General features: G+C 45.4%; 1 protein-coding gene across 1 annotated transcript; it reads right to left on the bottom strand.

The window, feature by feature from the left end:
- Window positions 1–10,363: 10,363 nt before the first annotated feature.
- On the bottom strand, window positions 10,364–12,325 carry PtA15_1A525 (uncharacterized protein; the record flags this gene model as incomplete). Its single annotated transcript, XM_053165562.1, has 2 exons — window positions 10,364–10,374; window positions 12,121–12,325. 2 exons carry the CDS (start codon window positions 12,323–12,325, stop codon window positions 10,364–10,366), a joined length of 216 nt encoding a protein of 71 aa, XP_053016741.1.
- Window positions 12,326–21,203: the final 8,878 nt, after the last annotated feature.

Raw genomic sequence — 21,203 nt, 5'->3', positions numbered from 1 at the left:
AACTTGTGACAGGCACGTGATATGTTAAGCAAGAGATATGAGAGATATGAGAGTGAGCTCAGTGGTTATTTGCAAAGTAAGGGCTGTTATGAGGTGTTATAAGGGTATTTATAAGGGTAAAGGTAAAGCTATGGGTGGTATGTAAATAACTGGGGAATACTGAGCTGAGGGAAAAACAACTGGGGGAGAGAGCTCCTTATATAGACAAATGTGAGGGATTTTAGCTACAAGGGGGACCCTGGATGAGGGATTTTAGCTGGTGGGCTGCATAAAAGTGGTGTCAGAAGATACTAAATACAGGAAAAAAGTGGGGTGAGAAATGAAAGATGAGGTCATACTATGCAAGGACCGCATAAACAAAGCGGGGAAATGTCAAATACAGGGGTACTTCATGCAAGGGGTGCATGAGTGGTGTCAGACTAATGCATGGAGTGCAGAAATGGGGTCAGAAGACTGCATGCAGCTGCAAGGGGTGCATAAATGAGGCGGGGACATGTCAAATACAGAAGAAATGGGGTTGGTCCCCTGCATATGCAGTGGAGATAAGTAGGATAGAAAAGAGTATTTGTTTGGCTGGGGCTGAGTATGTGTATACCTGGGAAAGGTGACTTGAGGGGTGTGACAGGTTGATGACTGGGGCTGGCCGTGTCCATGAGGGTCCAAAAGGGTGTAACTTCCAATCCAGCGGGGTTCCAGTGATGCTTCCAGTGGTGACTAGGGGTAAAATTGGCCGTGGAATCCATTTATGAGGTCTATTTGGTGGTATCTTGAGGACTAGGGTGAGTAAATATATGTATGAGAAAAAACTTTTGATTTTTCACTTTTCCGTCTACCACACCGAGGGGACTCACACCTCTCAATAACCCGCGCGGACCGGTCACACCTCCCAATGACCGGCACAGACTGGTCATCGAGGGGACTTACATCTTGATGATTGGTCACACCAGTCATCAAGGGTAATAACACCTCCTCTTGATGACTGGTCATCACCGGTCATCAAGAGGGCTCACACCTCTTGATGACTGGTCAGACCGGTCATCAAGAGGGCTCACACCTCTTGATGACTGGTCAGACCGGTCATCAAGGGTAATAACACCTCTTGATGACCAGTGATGACCGGTCATCAAGGTGAGTCACATCTCTTGATGACCGGTCTGTGCTGGTCATTGAGGGGAGTAACATCTCCTCTTGATGACCGGTCTGTGCCGGTCACCAAGGGGAGTAGCACCTCCTCTTGATGACCGGTCTGTGCCGGTCACCAAGGGGAGTAGCACCTCCTCTTGATGACCGGTCAGAGCGATTGGTCATCAAGAGTAGCACCTCCCCTCAATGACTGGCACACACCGGTCATGCAGAGGTGTTATTCCCCTCAATGACCGGTTGACCGGTCATCAAGAGATGTGACTCACCTCAATGACCGGCGATGACCAGTCATCAAGAGGTGTGAGTCCCCTCAATGACCAGTCTGACCAATCATCGAGAGGTGTGAGTCCTCTCAATGACCAGTAAAGACCGGTCATTGGGAGGTGTGACTGATGACCAGTCCGCGCCAGTCATTGGGAGGTATGACTGATGACTGGTCCGTGCCTGTCATTGAGAGGTGGGAGTCCCCTCAATAACCGGTACAGTCATTGAGAGGTGTGACTGTGGGCTCTGTGGGGGTGGACCATGTCCCACATATTTCAACGAACTTGTGACATCCTTGGGGCAAGCGAGATCTGCATATTCTTGCCCTCAGCCTATTTCAAACCATCTTTGAGTGGCGGTTGCATTCATGAAAAAAAAAAAACAAGAAACTGCTGCCAGTTGACATCCAGCATACTCAAGTTAATCCTCAATTAGAACAAGGATCATACCCATGAATCCCAAATTCTTTCTACCCTGCAATCTTTGTGTATTGCCTAATTTATGCCAGACGGATTTGAGACCTATGCAATTTTCCTTTTATGTTCACACACCCCCTTAATGAGCACCTAACCCTTTCATGTACACATATCCCTTTCATGTGCATGAACCCCTTTCATCATGCATGCATCACCCTTTCATGTTTACATGCTCTTTTGATGTGTAAATACCCCTTTCATGTGTAAATACCCCTTTCATGTGTAAATACCATTTTCCTGTGTAAATACCCCTTTCCTGTGTAAATACCCCTTTCATGTGTAAATACCCCTTTCATGTTTAAATACCCCTTTCATGTGTAAATACCCCTTGCATGTGTAAATAACCCTAATTTCATGTGTAAATACCCCTTTCATCATTTTTACATCACCCTTCCCTGTTTCCATACCCCTTTCATGTGTACATATACCTTTCATGTGTCAATACCCCTTTCATCCTGTGTACATAACCCTTTCATGTTTACATATTCTTTTGATGTGGGCATATCCCTTTCATGTGTAAATACCCCTTACATGTGCACCTACCCCTTTTGTGCATACATAACCCTTTCATCATGTGGACATTTCCCTTTTATATATGTAAAAATACCTTTTCACATTCCCCTTTCATGTGCACATATGCCTTTCATGTGCACATATGCCTTTCATGTGCACATATGCCTTTCATGTGTGCATACCTTTTTGTTGCTATTCCTTTCATGTGTAAATACCCCTTTCATGTGAATTTACCCTGTTCATGTGAGCATGCAATACACCTGTAGATGATGGAATGAACCTGGAAAAATACCAATAAGGGCCAAAGTATCAACCTCGATAAACTTGGGTAAAGATCAAAGTATGAACCTGGTTCTTGCATGTCAACTGACAGCAGTTTCTTGAGTTTTTTTTCATAGTGATTGGGGTCCTTGAGAAATAGTCTCCTCATTGAGACTTGATACCTCATGATCAGTGGACACAAATTGTCACTCCTTTTCTCACCTCCTGTGAGGGAAGGTGAAGCCAATTATGGAATTCAGATGTCACATTGGGTTCCATCAATCATGGTCATTTGAGGTCTTCTGGTGGGACAAGCGTCATGTCATTTTCCCCAGTTGAAACAAGGCAAATGCTCTGCCAGAACAGGTGTTTAGTCCTCAAGATTGACTTGGCCCATGACACCTTTATATCCTACACCCAGTAAGCACCTTTTGGCCTGCAGGGATCATTCTGCCTCTGAGCAAGTAACAGCTAACTACGGAATTGGTTGATAGGTACCATCACCCTTATTACGGTTACTCTAGATGTCATGCACAATAAACACCTTTTGCCCCCTCAGGATTAGTGACACCCAACATGGGAATTGGCTGCTAGATTGCATTGCCTTGAGAATGGTGACTTTGCACCTCACAAGTAGTGAAAAGCTTCTGGACCTCCATGCCAATCTTCCCCTATGGGGTAGTGACACCCAACAAGTGATTTGGTTAATATGCCACATTGCCCTCATTATGGGGACCTTCTACCTCCAGCCCAGTAAATAGCTTTTGGCCATCCATGTTTCACATGGCCTAAGGGGCAGTGACACTCAGCAAGTTATTTTGTGGATAGGGTTCATTGCGCTTATTGAGGTGAATATATACTTCATCTGCATTGATCACTGTTTGGCTCTCCTGTGCTCACTCCCCCTCAGGGGTAGTGACACCACACAAGGGAATTGGTAATCAGACTGTATTGCCCTTGTTATGTTGACTTCACACCTCATGAGCACCAATTATGGTGTTCAAAGTTGGTTTGCATAATTTTATGCATGCATAAATCATAAAATCATGAAAATATTTTGGTGAGGAAATTTTGCATTACATAATCAGACAGTCATATCCCCTGCAAAAAAGATTTTATGATTTTGTGATTTATGCATGCATAATATTATGCAAACCAACTTTGAACACCATAAATCATCATTTCCCCCTCCTGGCCTTACTTCCCCTGAGGGGGAAGTGATACCCAAGGTGGTAATTGGCGAAAAGGTTTCATTGCCTTTATATATTGTGATTACTAGGGGGTTTCAAAGTTGGCCAGATCCAACTTGCATGCACTTTTGCAAGTCAGTGTTCAAGTTCATTCTTGAACACTGAGTTGCAAAAGTGCATGCAAGTCACATTGTACTACACCCCCCAAACCTGCTTGAAGGTTTTTTTGAATGTTGGTGCTGAGGAAAATTCTTGAAAACCAACTTGCAACAGTACATGCAAGTCATGCATGGCCAACTTTGAATCCTCCTACTTTACACCTGACAAGCAGTGACAAGGCTTCTGGCCCTCCGGTGATCACTCCCCCTTGGAGGACGTGACACAAAACATGGTTATTGGTTAGTACCTTGAATTGCCCTAAGAGGGTGACTTTATATCCCATGGGCAGTAACCACCTTTTGACACTCCATTTTGGACAAGGGAATTGGTTGAACTGTTGCTTTCCCCTGATTATGTTGATTTGATACCCTCTATCCCTGGACAATATTCTACTCCTTGTCCAAACTTAACATCAGGGGGAATGATCCACACTATTTGATGTTGGGATTTGATACAAAGGGTTATCTCCAGGGCTGCTTGGCATTTTGTGGTGGACTCCCCCCTCCGGTAGCTTGGCCTTATCATCTCTTAGCTGGTTTGGCACAACCACCCAAATTAGGCCAACTTTGCGGCCAACGGGGTCTCTTTTTACTATAAATAAGGCCATTTTTGGTCTAAATTAGAGTGTGAATTTACAAATTCATACTCATTGGATCTCCTCCAATAACAGGACCTCCACCAGTACATTCAAACCAGTGCGTCAACTGCCAACACACCCCCTGGACACAACCAAGATACCAACTTGCATTATGCCTTTCCCTTGCAATCAATGCTCAGAAGTTTTTGGTACTGAGAACCAGCATACAACCCACTGCTGCAAATATCACCAGGAGATAGCAAAGGTGACTTGCCTTGATGGTATGGTTGTTCATGTGCATTGGCACGCAGAGAGGTCCCAACAAAGCCAGGCTGCCTACCCCAACTCAGCCAACCTGCACAACCACGTCAAAGCTTGCCGGCCAAACCACCCAGCCCAACCTGCTGTCATCCCCAGGTCCACTGCAACTGGTAATTCCGTTTTGGTTCCATTTCCTGTCTACCATGCTCCTTCCCAACTCTTGTCACTGCTATAAGGGTGTGGCTGCAGCAAACAAATACCTGGCCAATCTAAGCTTCTTTTACAACAATTACGCAAAGATTGTTGTCTGCTCTGCCTGCAGCATTGGCATCAAAATGTCAGAGCTACCTGGACACTTGGCTCCCACAATTGAAAAAGCCCTTGCAGAGGTTCTTGGCCAAGACTCCATCCCACGCAAAGATTGTTGTCTGCTCTGCCTGCAGCATTGGCATCAAAGTGTCAGAGCTACCTGGACACTTTATTGGCTCCCACAATTGAAAAAGCTCTTGCAGAGGTGCTTGGCCAAGACTCCATCCCCAACGTAGAACTCCACAATCTACCACCTGGCATAACCAAGCTTATTTCTGCTGAACCTGTTGAGGGCCCCCTGCTTAAAGCTGGACTTGCTTGGAGGATGGTAACACAACACACAAGGAAACTTCAATGGTTAACCATTTCCGCAATGCACATCTTGGTAGGCCTGCCTTGTAATGATCCCTCCTGGTATGCCCACTAACACACCTCCCACTTGGCTTCCAGCCCTCAAGTCAGACTGAAAAGACCACACCCAAAAGGTCCATTGCCAATCTCTCTATGGCCATATTCATGAGAAATTCTTCCCTGTTCACCCGGTTGAATGGCCATTTGCCCACTTGCCTGCCAACTCCACTTCTACTTCAACTCCTCAATGCCCTGATGCCGAAATCTGCGCAGATCAATTCTGAGCAATGAACTTATTGTACTGGCCTACTAACCTCTTGTCAGACATCCACGCTTCCTCAGTCAGCCAGTTCCTGTCTTCAGCTGGCTTTCTCTCCCACATTAATGAGTACATGGCATCCTGCTCAGCTCAGAAGGTGGCTTCAATTTCTTCCCCCAAATTGAACACAACATGGGCCCCTGTTCTGACCCAGTGGCTCAAAAAGTTTGTGGGATCAATCACCAAATTCCCCCATTTGCTGCACATATTGGCCAACTCAACTGGAGTGTAAGCCATATTGAGGTCTCCAAGAGATTTCCTCCATCACCTGATATGCAAAGTCTTTCACATGCCTCTTCCTTTTTGTATATCAATGGCAAGAACATCTAATCTGCTTGGTCTTGATCAATGACCAGGGCCCCCTAGTCCCACTCATTGAAGCACTGCCAGCATATTTGGCTGGGTTGAAGTCATCCCAGTTTAATTGGGATGCACTCAACCAATTTAAACTTGGTTGATCTCAACCAATTTAATATAAACCCAAGGGGGGTACCTTGGATTTATATTTCATCAGTTGAGATTGCCCAAGTTTAAATTGGTTAAGTGCGTCCCAGTCTAACTGGGATAACCTCAACCCAGCCAATTACGCTGGCAGTGAAGCCTTTTGGTTTGGGCTGATGACCAGGGCCCCCTAGTCCCACTCATTGAAGCCTTTTTTGACTCACCCATGCCTGCGGATGGCACCCTTGACAAAACTCTGCTGGCAAAAATTGATGGAGTTGTGGTCCATTTACCTCCTTTTCAACCCAGCTAGACTTGCCTCCCAAGTCCAATCCGCAATCAAAAAGTTTGTGGTTCTATCCATGCTCAAGTCCAATGGGTCTTTCAACTCTGCTACGCACCTCACCCACATCATTGCAGGCTTGGAGTACTGCACTTGTGTGGCATACATCTATCACTTCACCACTGTCTCATCCCTCACAAGGAGAGAGCTCCTTGCCAACGGATCCACAACCAAGAGACAAACATTATCCTGAAGACTCTGCGGCAGGAAATCTTTCACAAGCACATTGATGGGCACTTTGCGTCCCCAATCATCAACCTTCCTCAAAAGCCCTCAGTCACTCAGTCAAGGCAAAAAATAAGCTGCAAGACTGCACCTTCTGGATTGATCAGGAGCGGAAGATCCTCTCAGTCCACAACTACTTGTTCCCCCTAGGTGGGATTGTCCACAAGACCATGATTGCTATCACACTTCAATTCTGTCAGCCTTAGAGTCAGCACAGTTGACCTAAAGTCTGCCTTTTCTGCCCTTTTTGCATGTGAGTTACTTCATATTTTTTTCATCTTAAGAGATATTCTAATTTTGAATTCAAACCGCATAGCTTATTAGTAAAAATATCCACAGTGTTTTACCTTGCTTGGCTCTTTGAAAAAAGAACAAGACTTGTGCAGGACCAAAGATATGCTCTTTCTGTCCTGGGCTTTATCTCTCCCTGTCCTTGAGTGTATTTCAATTTAACTGCCTTGGGCCTTGATGCCAAACTTTCCCATCACATATGCTTATCATGAAGCATTCCCAAGAGAGTAGCATGTCACAACTGTAGGTTGATTATTTCTTTATGATCCCTACACATCATACTTTGTTTCCATCAGAAGGCATGTCATATTTTAGAAGTACATTGCTGCTTTTTGACTAGCACAATCAATTTCCTTATATCTGCTTGTCCTTTCACATTAAAATAAAATCTGAATGCAAGTCTCATCAAGAGAATTCCCTTGCTAACATTTGTTACATGAACACCTTTTGGAAACTACATAATGAGTCATGAGAGAGAAGACATTAGTCAATCTTTCAGGAGTCATTAGTAAATCTCACTTTTGGCAGAGTTGTCTAAAACCCAGCTGAATTTAAGCATATTGTGTATGATGTGTGACTACTGTATATACTCAGAGAGTATGTGGTTCATCTGATGTTGTGTGATGTACACACTGATTGGTTGTGTTTTGCACTCCCATGTGGTATGGCAGGAGTAAAAATTCCCCCTGGCTGGGGTCAAAGTTGGTCCACCCTGCTCAATGTAAATCACACACCTCACCACTCACCACACCTCACCACTCACCACACCTCACACCTCACACCTCACCAACTTTGAGACTGCACACCTACCTCAACTTTACACCTCACCAACTTTTGCATTACACACCTCAACTTTAATACACCTCACCGACTTTGACATTACACACCTCAACTTTACACCTCACCAACTGTGAAACTACACACCTCAACTTTACACCTCACCAACTTTTGCATTACACACCTCAACTTTACACCTTACCAACTTTTGCATTACACACCTCAACTTTACACCTCACCAACTTTGACACTACACACCTCACCAACTTTTACACTACACACCTCAACTTACACCTCTGCAACTTTTACAATACACACCTCAACTCCACATCTCACCAACTTTGACACAACACAACACAAACACACACCTCACTTCAGAGCACAACACAACACAACACAACACAACACAACACAACACAACACAACACAACACAACACAACACAACACAACACAACACAACACAACACAACACAACACAACACAACACAACACAACACAACACAACACAACACAACACAACACAACACAACACAACACAACACAACACAACACAACACAACACAACACAACACAACTCAACTCAACTCAACTCAACTCAACACAAAACAACACAACACAACACAACACAACACAACACAACACAACACAACACAACACAACACAACACAACACAACACAACACAACACAACACAACACAACACAACACAACACAACACAACACAACACAACACAACACAACACAACACAACACAACACAACACAACACAACACAACACAACACAACACAACACAACACAACGTCAAAAAATACATCCACTGGGACTCAAACCCGGGTCCTAAGGATATCCGCTTTGGGAAGCTCAGACTTGATGTGAAAAGCAGACTCAAAGAAAAGCATCAAAAGTAAAAGGTAAAGAAACCTGGGGCACCAGAGTATTGGCGCGTGGTCCCCCACCGCACTACTGACTTGGCCCTACAGTGCTTGGATTACACATGTTGACCGGTTGGCGCGGGTCATTGAGAGGTCTGAGTCCTCTGGATGACCAGTTGTGTGAGTCCCCTCAATGACCGGTCCAGACCGGTCATCAAGGGGTGTGATTGCTGTGGGCATTCCAAAAAACAGGAGACTTGGAGTGCACCCCAATGCACTCCATTTGGTATTTGCCAGCTGGAGCATAGCCAAAATCCTTCACTGAAAAGGTGGAGTGCTTGGGCTTGCACTCCATTTTTTTTGGAGTGCATCTAGCTGCACTCCCCTATTTTGGTCAATTTTGGAGTACCCAGTTGTGTACTCCAATAAACATGGAGTGCCCATCTGGGGACTCCATGTTTTGGGAGTACAAAATCAAGGCACTCCAAATTTTTTGGAGTGCTGGCCCCCCAAAGCCAAAAATGTGGAGTCCACAAAGTAAAAGTTTGGAGTGCATTTAGGCTGACCCCACAATCAAATCATAATTCAATTTGAACTGTTTGTTAATTGAGATGAATTCTTGGGGTTCAATTCATATTATTTAAATGCACATGAAGGTGGTCATTGTTATCACTTTGTTTATATAACTGTCATGTGCATGTGTGTAAGTTTGTTACAAATCACAGTTTGGGCCTCCCGCAGATCAACGACATGTACACCCCCGTTAGAATGATGTGAAAGGCCTATCTGAATTAGCATATTTCCCCAAAGAAGGCCGGTATCATCAAGAATTGAGCCAAAAAAGGATGAAAGTAGGGTGAAAATATGATTCAAGTCAAGCTTGGAGGTGTGTGGTTCCAGATTTCAGCTAGACATCCTGGCTTCTTAACATATATGAGCTTGTGAGTTTTCTTTGTGTTTGTTTGTTTTCCAATTTCTCCATGCATATGCATGTGAGTTTTTTTCCACTTCCCCAATTTCACCTTTGTATGTGCGTGTACATTAGGATGACAGATCAATGAAGGGGCCTTTCACAGTTCCATTACAAGTAAAAACTGTTCAGAAAGCCATGAAAACCCCCGCAAGTCAAATTTATGTTGTGTGAAACACTTTTGACATAGTCAAACGGACTGACTTTGCGCACTCTGGGGGTTGTTGTTGTGACGTCCAGCCCCCAGTGCGCGCTTCTGCAACGGCTCTTTGCGCACTGCAAATTAAAATGTGTGATTTTTCACTTTTTTTTTGCTGCCAGCCAGCAGGGGGATTTTTTCTTGCCCCTTCATAAAATTCTTGGAGATTTTGCAACCCTCCAAATGACACAAAAGAAAGGAGAAAAATACATACCAAAAATAATCTGAACACCTGCTCCCAAGTACCCGGGACTGCTTCCTTGGGGCTTTCTGACCTGCCAAAACTCAATTTGCTGGGTACCCAACCCCTTGAGAGCAAGGAATAATCCATACAAGTATGTCATACCAGCGGCGGTACCCCCAGCGGCCGTTCTGGTGGAGCAAGAACAGGGGCAGCCGGCTGCTGATTCAACCCAGTTAATCAGGGACAACCTGGAGGGCAAATTTAAAAATACAATTAGATCACAAAAAGGATCTGAAAAACCACAGGATTAAAACCGTAAAAATCACAATCCCCTGCCAGAAACTCCTACAATCACGCAGAAAAAATGAGGGTGGTTCTTTCACGAGTAGAAGAACCCAGAGAGAAAGCAGAAAGAGTGAAGAGGGGGGTGGAGGGGATGAAAACCTACTTCTTCTGCATGTTACTAGGGCCTGTTGCACCACTTGCCGCATTGAATCTTGGGGGCCTATTGTCTAGGTACTTTCTGGGAGGGCTGTTATGGCCTCTGAATTGTTTTCTAGATTCCCCATAAGGCAAAGAGCTTTGGAAACCGTTTCCCGCGGAACGGTAGAAGTTTGGCACTGTGAAAGACCTATGAAACTCTGGGGGGAAGCTGCGGTTGTGACCACGGCCTGGCCGCATTGTCTCTTGAAAAGTGGGGCTGCCATTGGAAAAGGGATTGGTGCCGTACATGAAATCAGGATTATGTTCATAGTGTTGTTGAGAGCCGTAATGAGAGGCGTGTGAAGGTTTTCCGTGGCCATACTGGCCTCTGTACCCGTAGGTGGGGTGAGAAAAAGTGTTTGGCATATTAACCATGCCAAACCTATTCAAACCAAAAGGGCAAAGAGCGCCCGGCGCATACGGCTTGCCCATCTCTGGATTGCTGGTGCAACGGCTGGCTGCATACAAATTTTTGGTCCAGCCTTCTTCATGAAAAGTCCTCACGACCGTGTAACATTGATCCACCAACAACAATTGACAGACTGATATGTCTTGTATGGCTAAACCATCTTTTGAGGGGATCCTGTGGGCAAAAGCCGTTATTCTGATGGCCATGTCATATCACATTGCTGTCAAAAGTCCATGAACACCACAAGAAATTGCATCACAGTGCTCCTTGTGCGCCAGCAACCTTGCCACAAATAACCCCATGCCATACACATTGCGGAGTGCAATGTAGAACCCCCTATGATTTTTGTTCCATTGCAGCTCCAACAGATAAGGAAGTCCCTTATAACTCTTGTCCAATTCAGACCCTTTTGACTCCTTGCCGTTGATGTGAGCGAGGATAACTCTTCTCTTCCAGGCTGATTCAAAAAAACAAACGTGACATGTTATAAATGGCCTGTACTTAATAAAAGAGAGCAAAAAACATATAAATGTGTACTGCGTACCAAGGTTGAAAATAGTCAATGGGATTGGTGCTCTAAGCGCCTTAATGTTCTCTTCAAAGTAGGGAGTGAATCCCACGTCTTGATGAGACAAAACTGCCCCAATTGCATGAATCAAATTGTGCTCCTGTTTGGTGTTGACCAAGCTGGCTATCACTCTTGCATCAACTGTGACCAGAATGGGCGTTGCAGAGGAAGATCTTGGGAGCAGAGGTTTAGTTGGTTGGTTGGATGTGTTATCTAAACCCGTCCAGATGGTCATCAGGTGTTTAGACAAAATGGAGTCCCCCGCCGCTTGGCTGTCCTTAATCTTCTCCAAGATATGGGCCCGCTCTGCTATTAAGGAGGAGGGTCAGAGCTTGTGAAGTAAGATATTTGATCTTTTGTGAGGCTAGGGATTGCTATGATTGAGGATAACTCGGGTGCACCCAATTGTGCATGCTCTGTTCGCAGAGCCTTATTGCCTGTACAGTCAATAAGGACAAGGATTTCTTAGGCATGGATTTTGAAGATTGTATTGCACAAAAACCTAAGGAACACTCTAGTGACTAGTGCACTTACCCAAAGAAGGCAGTTCTTCTCCTTCTTCTGTGGACATGAAGTCCTCATTGCCACCGCTTATGGCAGGGCCCTGGCTTGTTGGATTGGCCAACGGGGCTCCAGAGGCTGCACCCAGGACTACAGGTGAGGAATCATCCCTCCTGGTGACTTCACCACCGCTACGTTCAGCCGCTCCGGCACACGTTTGACTAGATTTCTCTACCATTGCCACCTGTTTGGATGATTAACAGATTATCTGAAGCAAATCGTGCTTCCTATGTGCATACAAACCAAAGAACCCCTAATCAGATCCCTGTGGGTGATGTACTCTCAACCTGACGGGAGGTGAAGAATGAACTCACCATCTAAATGACCGAGTGGCTAAGGGATTGTGTGGACCCTCTTCTCAACCAAAAAGGAGGTATAGACCGCTTTAAAACAACTAGGAAGATAACGTAAAATAAAATCTCTTAATCAAAAGACCTCTCAACTGCAAAAAAGGGGAGGTAAAGAAAAATGCTCACTGTCTAAATTGACTGAGTGGCTAAATTTAGTCTATTGCTTGGACACAAGTTTCTCACTGTCTAAATTAAGTCTATTGCTTGAACGCAAGTCATCCACTTTGGGTAAAGATATAGATAGGCTCTACTGAGGCTTCGAAGTAAGATTGAAAAGTGATGGGGATGTCACTCTCAAATGAGAGGCTAGTCAATGAGTTGTAAATTGTAAGAACGTTTCTATAAAAAAGAGCCAAATGTCTAAAAAACTGCTAACCCAAGATGGGAAAAAGGGCTCTGAGATCTGAAAGGGGAAGGAGGTGATGGGGTAATCTCCCTGGGCGTTGATGTTATATATGGTGCGCTTGTGTACCGCGCATGACTTTGACCTGAGCCCAGCCCCAATCTTCACAATCCTACCCACTCTCTGCTTGCATTGACAGGTATTTAACGCCTCCAAAGAATAAGTCCGGAAGAGGTGGAATAGACTTGGACTGAGGTGCCATTGCGGGTATAGTGAAAAACAGTCAGCCTTCTCGCAACATTTTGAGCTATTCCATAGATTTGATTAGAATCTTATGCCATCTTGAATGCAAGCAATATTTGGGTTTGCTCTCAATTGTTTTGGAAGTTTCACCGGGTCCACAAGGAAGCATGCTTTTTGGTTGGGTGGTTTGGTTGCATTTTTTCAAGGATTCCTGCCCGGCTCTGTTGATTGGAAGTTTGTTTGCAGACAGAGATATGCCCCATATAATTTCTTTATCCAGTCCAAAAATATTTTTACAGCACATGGAAATACCTTGTCCAAAACACCCTAACTACAAGCCCCACCACCAAAAGGCCCAACAGCCATTTCAGTGTTTGAGTGCACTGCATGGCCATTGCTTTCAGGTCTTGGACAGCAAATGTTAAATTAATCCAAGGCGGCTGTGAAACATGGAGAACTAGAGGACAAGAGTGGAATAATGCCCTACAGCCCAAGACGTTTGCAAAAGCATATTGTTGGTTTATGACTTGCAACCTGATTCATAGAACCTTCAGCATGAATGTATATGGCAATGGGCCAACTTTCATAACATGTTGATATAAACACTTGTATAGAGAATGAAAATTCAATCTTTCATCCTGAGGTTACCAAACAGTGTCAGTATGAATAAAAATGAAACGGACAATAAACGCCCATGGCAACAAAGTTTGTATGTATTTGCGCACAGTTTACACATCCTTGGACCCGCAGTGCATCATATACTGTGAGGGAGAGCTACAATTCATTCATTCAGTCCATGAAATCCTTGTCCAGGGTTATTGCAATAGGGGGTTTCACAATTGAAATTTACAAAACTTTAGGACCCATTTTAAGGTGTTTATGAACATATTTTTAAAAAATTGATCAACTGCACTGGTTGATCAGTAACACCTGCTGCTGTGCATTTCCCCAAAATTTTAAAATTTTGTTCATAAGTGCCTTGAATTTGGCTCCAAATTTTCGTAAAATTCAATTGTGAACCCCCCTAATGAACCACTATGCCTGATCCCAGTTGTATGCACTCAGAATTTCATCCCTGTATGTAGACTGGAAACAACCTACTCAATAGCCCGCTTACATCATTTATACAGGCTATTGGAGGTCTCCAGAGCTGCCCCTTGCTGCCCTCCACCCACCCGCTCGCATTGGTTGCAGGGATTCATCAGGTGACTTGTGGATCTTCTGAAGGTTGTGGGCCACTGTTGGGAAGCCAGATGTGAGAACTCCTTTTGGGAAGGGTGGCAGTTCTGTGAGGAGGAGATAACAAATATGATATTGCAGTTAAGCAATATTTATGTTACGGGTGGTTTGAAGGACCTGCCCCTCTATTGTACTACACAAGGATTCTGACAACAAAATTTGTTTATTGGTGTGGCAAAAACCTTGATAGAGATCACTATGTGCAGTAGTCTATATCAGACTTAGATCAAACAATGTAGATGATGTGCAATGACACAAGCTATTTAAGAACCTGATTATGATCACAGGTGTTGGGTGAGTGGATGTTTGAGATCACACTGTTAAATGATGAGTGACTGGTGTTGAGATGGTGAAGCCCGTTATGTAGTCTTTGTATGCTTGTACTTAGATATTCTTCTACCAAGCAGCCCACTACTACAGTCTACCGGTTTCTCACTAGCTGTTCTTTTCCTCACTGAATATCAATCCTATCATTCACTGTCAAGCCCCTCCGTGAGTAACGGTAGCCCCCGTTGTTTCAGTCCCTGTGTCCCTCAACAACTGGTTGGTTGGTGGCTACTGTTCACATGCTGAATTCAGATGAGGGGGGGAGGAAGGGCTCCTTATATAGTCTATTTACAAGGCGGCCAACTTGTGGTTCTAGCCCTAAGTCTAATTGAATGTGCATACAAATATGGCCAACTTGTGGTTATAGCCCTAACTTTAATTGAATATGCGCAAAAAATATCACCCAGTTGTGTTTGGCTCTAATACCATATTATGTACTACCAATCACCAGGGAAGAAAGTGTGGCACCCTCTAGAGAGTGCCAAACCGTGACTTTCATCTACAACACTGGGCAATGTCAGCCGTAGCAGCATGTACAACTCATGCATGTGTCAATGTTGATGTAGTGTTGGGTGCAAGCCAATTGTGACTGCCTGACTGCCTAATTGTATGCTCAAGTTTGACATAGCTGTATCACCCTGGCAGACCAGTGCAGCTCAGAAAGCTGCAGATTTTGAATTGACAGAGAGTTTTGAGCTTTGGGATGCACATCTTGTTCATCACATTCCTTATGTCAACCAACTCGTACAATATACAATCTTCTAGTACTTATTGGCTGTTGGAACCAGCAGGGCTGGTTGCAGAAGTTGCCAAAACTCAAAATCACTTCGCAAACTTGCTGACAGACTTATGATAATATTCAGGATTGATTTCTGCCAGGTGAGGTTGAAGTGCCCAGTGGCAAGTAAATCCAGCCATCCGTGGGTTTGGCCACACATTTAGCGCAACCAACTGCCATTTGCTCAGTCTCTACTCCGCAAATGATGATGGTGAAAGTTCATCATATTAGGAGGTGAATATTCCACCACCGATGACTGGTGATGTGCCATGCTTCACCTTTAGTTTTGAAGGATGTCAGAGGGGGTTTTCACGGGGACCAGGAAGTGCCATGGATGTTTTCCTGTTGGGTGAAACACCATAATTTCTACCATATCAATTCTCACTTGAGAAGTGGGGTTTGGGACTAGGCATGAACACCCCTGTGCCACTTGTGTGGCTTATGTCTGGTGGTATTCTGAGGGCCTAAGATGGCAATATGGTAGCTGAAAAAATTGCTCCCCCACATTTGGCCACATTGAAAGTGTCAGTCATCAGGTCTACTCCATTGTTGAAGGATTTCATACACATCAGACCTAGGGACACTGGCAGTTGTTTGGCAACATGGAATCCCAACAAATGAATTCCCACACCCAAATGAAACCTCAAATCTCCTTTCCCGGCCTGTGTTGTGCGTTTTGTTGAGCATTTTGCATGCAATTCCCATTGCTGAAGTGAGAGTCTGATTTTTTGCCGTTGTAGCTTAAATCCTGCTGTGATTTAATCCTGGTTGGATAATTGAATGACAGACACCGCTCTCTCCACTGGCACAGGGCACACTGGCCCAGAAGAAAACAAACTGGGCAGAGGATGTAGCACATTAACTCTGACAGTGTTATGGGGAAGCATTGTGGCACTCACAGGCACTTGGTATTGCTGTCCACATTACAGATGGGAAACAAGGGGGTATTCCATGTCTCCACTGGCTAATGTTACAAGGAGAGTGAAGTTTCTTCATGCCCACCGGTGCCAGCAAGTGCATGTGATCCTGTTTCAATTTCTGTAGTGTTGAATCAGTATCCCAAGCATTCATTCTCAAGCACCCCTCCCTGAGCTTGGTCCAGTGAAGCCATGATCTCACACTTGTGCAATGCACATTGCTGCCTCGCCATCATCTAGCAGCCTCTGCCCCAAAGTGTGGAGTCATGCTGGATCTGTCTGTCCCTAGATTCAGGTAAACTGCCACAAGATGGCAGCATCATTTCACAGAAGAAGTCAATTGCATTTTACATGAGAAGCTTTGTGCCATTCCCGCCTTGGATGTGTCTTTCTGGTTGACATCCATCAGCCATGCTTTGGATGCTCCTTTCTGGTAGACATCGGCCATGCAGAAGGGCAAGCAGATCTGCCCGCAGTTCACACAATCATCACAACCACCTACAGAGTGCTTTCTGTCTCAGAGGCAACCAACATCATTAATCTCACACATTTTTCCTACTTGGGATAGCCCTTGGTGGCTGCTCCAAGGGACAGTTGCCATCCGTCAAGTCAACATGAGTAGCACCCATCAATACTTGTGGGGGGTATCTGGTGCACTCAATCATAGACCCACCGCTTGCCAGGGGCATTTTGAGCATATTGGGCAAACCGGCTGGCACAGCTTCTAGAGCACTTATATGACACAAGCGGATTATGGCAGTCACCGGTGTAGCTATGGATTCTTTGGGGTGAATCACGTTTTCCTAAATGACCATAGACACCAGGCAATTTGAGCCCGTGGCTTTCACAAAGAGCCCCTCTGCCCCAACTCACCTGATTCTGTGCATCAATAATCGGTGAAGAGCACACTTGCAAGTGGGAGATGGGGTTTGCTCTTGATTGTGGCCCTTCAGAATACAAGACAGTCACACCCAGCAGCATGTATGATGTGTCCTACCAGCAAGGGGGATCTTCACTCACAGGTGGATCAGATATGGTTCTCACAAACTGTGCATCTGGGTGGTCACCCTGGACTTTGGATTTTTAGTTTCGGCCAGGTAACATCAAGTTCAACCTGTGGCATTGTGTCTTTCATGACAATAAGATTCATCAGCGGCTTGGAAGTTGGGTGTGCTGAACTTTGTACGAGTGGAAGTGAACCACAAAGTGACCGCCTATAACCAAGCTGTTATGAGCTCATTTGAGTTGAATGACAGCCAATGGCCATAGGAAGGTTTGTCACACACAGTTGCATCGCGGATTTTTTTTGAGGTTTAAGTAGAACATGGGTTACAGAGAAAGCCAGCCACAGGATCACCACAAATCAAGGGAGATCAATGGATGTCCACCCTGATGGACGGCCGTACGTTAAGGTGGACATACTTGTCTAACCAGATCTGCGGTTCTTGGGCCCGACTGCAAGTGCCCGCAAGACCCAGTCGTGACGTTGGTTCAAGCCTTGTGTTGAATGATGAAAGGGAAGAAGGAAAGTGCGTGTGCACAGCAATTTATGACCAGACAAATCAAGGTAAATAATGGGAAACAAGTGTGGGCAAGGCTTTGAGAAGGAGGAAAACATCTTCACTGAAAGGGGAGTGGAGAATGCCAGACTGCCGCAGTGATGTGACTGCATTTAATTAAGGCAAACATGGTTCTGAATTACGTAGACCCCGGCCCCAAAATGTGCCTATTGTGAGGCAGGTCTCCCTTTGTTGGGGGATCAAAGGCGCGACTGGCATGAATAGCCAGCATGAGGCTATGTTCTCTTTCGGTGGAAGTGTTGCTGCACCCATCCTGATTCCATTTAAGCTCGACTTTTGCAGAGATCGCGTCTGAAGTTAGCCCCACTGCCATCCATCTACACGCCTCCCAAAAATGATTGAGGTGGCCGGTAACATTCACCTTTCTAATACCAATCCAACCCACATCCGCCAAGTAGGAGACGCAATTCACATTATCACTTGCATCAAGTCCTATCAGATCTCTCAAGAAATTCAAATGTCGCCCTACCAAGAGTACACAGTAGTTTTAAAATCTTCACATTCAGCGGTCCCCGCGATCCTATACGACTTCTGCACCCAAGTCTTTTTCTCTGGTCAACTTGTCGTTTACCCCAGTCCAAGTCTCCCGGTCATTTGTGTCAAGCGTGGAGCTTGGCAGGTTCATCGAGGGCACTTTCCCCTTGCTCAGGAATTCGAGAACACTCACGCCTTTGGTTCAGTCTATGTTGCAAAGGTACACATGAACTGTTTTGCCGGTTGCGTGGGGTGGATTGAAATTGTGGATCAAGAAATGAACTTAGTCAGTCTCTTCCCGTTACAACTGACCATCATATGTGTTAGAGTGGTTAATTGGAGTGTTGAGGATGCATGATGTAGTCTAAGCTTGGTCGCATAAAGCTTTCGGCAACCCATGGCCAAGCGCACGAGTGCTTTCAGACGCTTCAACGTGGAGATCGCGTTAGGTTTGGAGGCGTGGCAGCAGAAGTTTCAAGTTCTGGAGGCGAGTTGCTTGTGTTGGGTGTCAGTAATTTCTTCCAAGTGATGTTCTGTATGAGGTTTCGAACTGAATGAGTATCCCGCAGGTTGAGTATGCTTCAAGGCTCCCAAGATTTGAGAAGACCACGTACAATCTGAGACAAAATCCAAAAACCCGCTTTGATCTCCGAGTAAAAGATTGGAAGGCACCTGCAAACATCAGACAAAAGCCGCGCAAGAGGGGCCATTGCAAGAATTTTTAACCGTTCTTAGTCCCATCATTTTCATGTTCCGAGCTTGTGCAATGTTGTAATCATGCTGAATATGATCTGCAGAGCCTACTTTGAGGTGCCAATTATGTGTCCGGAGTTGCCAGTTTGGTGGATCATTTGTCCAAGTCATGGTCTTGGCAAGCAAGCGGCTGGCTTGCCAGGACCACTGCACGTTCTGGATCCGGCTTGCACATCTAAGATGTGACACTGAGGGTGCTGCAACTGGGGCGGCTACTCTGCCTCAGGCCCATTGACCCACAGCAACAGCGCACAATAGCTTGATTGCTCTGAGGAGTTGTGCACGAATTCATCAAGATTGGTAGTTGAGGAATGTTAATTTACAATTGATAAAATCCACGGGAGGGACAGTGCATTGAAGCTAGCTCCCAAATACCTCTCTCAGGCGTACAAAGATTTGGAATCACACATAATCAAACTTTGGGTATGTATGTAGGAAACACTGGTCCTTTAGCACTCCTCGATTTCTCCTGATGTGTGCGGCAGGAGGAAAGATGAGGTAGGATTGAAGGTCTTCCAATGGTTCAGAAATTCATTGGTGATGGCCTGGGCCAGCTCCATCCTGGTTGGCACTTGCACACTCGCAAGAGAGCAGATCTGTCTAGATGACTGAAAGACAGGGCTAAATATCCGTACAAGGTATGCCGAGAGGTTCTTCCAAATAGGCTCGTCGGGAGGGTGTGGGATCTTGGAGTTTGCCGTGATAATTGCCATTGCTTGGATCATTGACATGCATCCAGAAACTCCTGCCGTCCGATGGTCCCTCGAGGTGATGAACAGGCCACGAACTCCACCAAGAACAAAGTATACAAGAGGCTGAAAGTTCTGCTTTCTTTGGTATCGTTGGAGGTTTTGAGAAGCTTCCTCAAAAGTGTTGGCCAACTCCGCAGGATTTTTCTCGACCTGGCAAACGGATGAGTTGGCTGACGGGGCGCGATTGGCATGGGTTTTTGCCTTCTTCTTTGCTTCAGTCATAGGAGCGTCGCTGAGATGGTGTGTTTGGAAGATGATGTAGGCCATCAAAACATCAAGAATGATCTTGCGGAATTTGTGTAAAACATCCACCGAGTGGAAACGCTCGGGGGGTTGGGAGGAGGATTCATTAGCTTGTGGCGGAGGGTCGAAGCTGGATGTTGAATTTTTCACGGCGTCAAGATAGGAGAGAGCTTCAACACCTCGATTGATGTGATCGGTCTCGCATGTGGAATCGACTTGAGCTGGCTTGAGAATGTTGTCAGCCATTAGCTCTACAGAAGCTGCGATGAGCCTGGCCCACTCGGTGTGGACATGTTGAGGGGGGTTCAGTAACCTAAACAAGAACCAAACAAGAGTGGACTTGGGATGTTGAGTCTTGGCACCGGTTGGGATGAACGTTCCGGGTCTTAGCTTGTTGTCCTTGTTTGCAAAGCTGGTGAGAAGCTGGAAATCGACTAGATCTGGGCAATACCATTGCTTGTGGTCTGAGTGCGATAGGAATCGGTCGGCTGAGAGCAAACACAAAATATTGTCTCAGTTCTTTCACACCAGAGCAACTGACATTGATGATAGAAAGAGAGTCTCACCTAGGGACGTGATAGTGTGCATCCAAGCGGCGTATGAGCAAGATGTTTGATGGAAATCAAATGTAGGAGGCCCTGGAGGTGAATTTTGGGCTGCCCTTGCACAGTGTTGAAGCAGGGAGGTCAGGGACGTCCAGGTGGTCTGATATTTTGACCAGTTTGGTTTGGTGCCATCTACATGTTGATGAATGCTGACCACCTCTCTGCGAATTGTGTTGGATTTGATAATTGTTAGTAGAGGAGAGCTTGGGATGGGATTGGGCCCTCTTGTGTCCGAGGGGGTTGGGTTAGCCATGCTGGATGTTGTTTGACCGGGATCTGGGGGAGGAGTGCTTTGGTCTGGAGTCTCGGGATTGAACAGAGGTGTTTCATTGGGTCCATCGGAATCCTCACCTCCATGGGCGGTATGCACGTTTGAACAATGAGAGTCTGTTGGTGGTGGCAGAAAAGGGTCTGTGGGCATCAAGTCGGTAGGCGCTGCACGATTGGAAGGA

The sequence above is a fragment of the Puccinia triticina genome, chromosome 1A (genome assembly GCF_026914185.1).
Source record: "Puccinia triticina chromosome 1A, complete sequence".
Lineage (NCBI taxonomy): Eukaryota > Fungi > Basidiomycota > Pucciniomycetes > Pucciniales > Pucciniaceae > Puccinia > Puccinia triticina.
The sequence above is the reverse complement of the archived record's forward strand: the minus strand, read 5'-3'. Positions and strand labels throughout refer to the sequence as shown.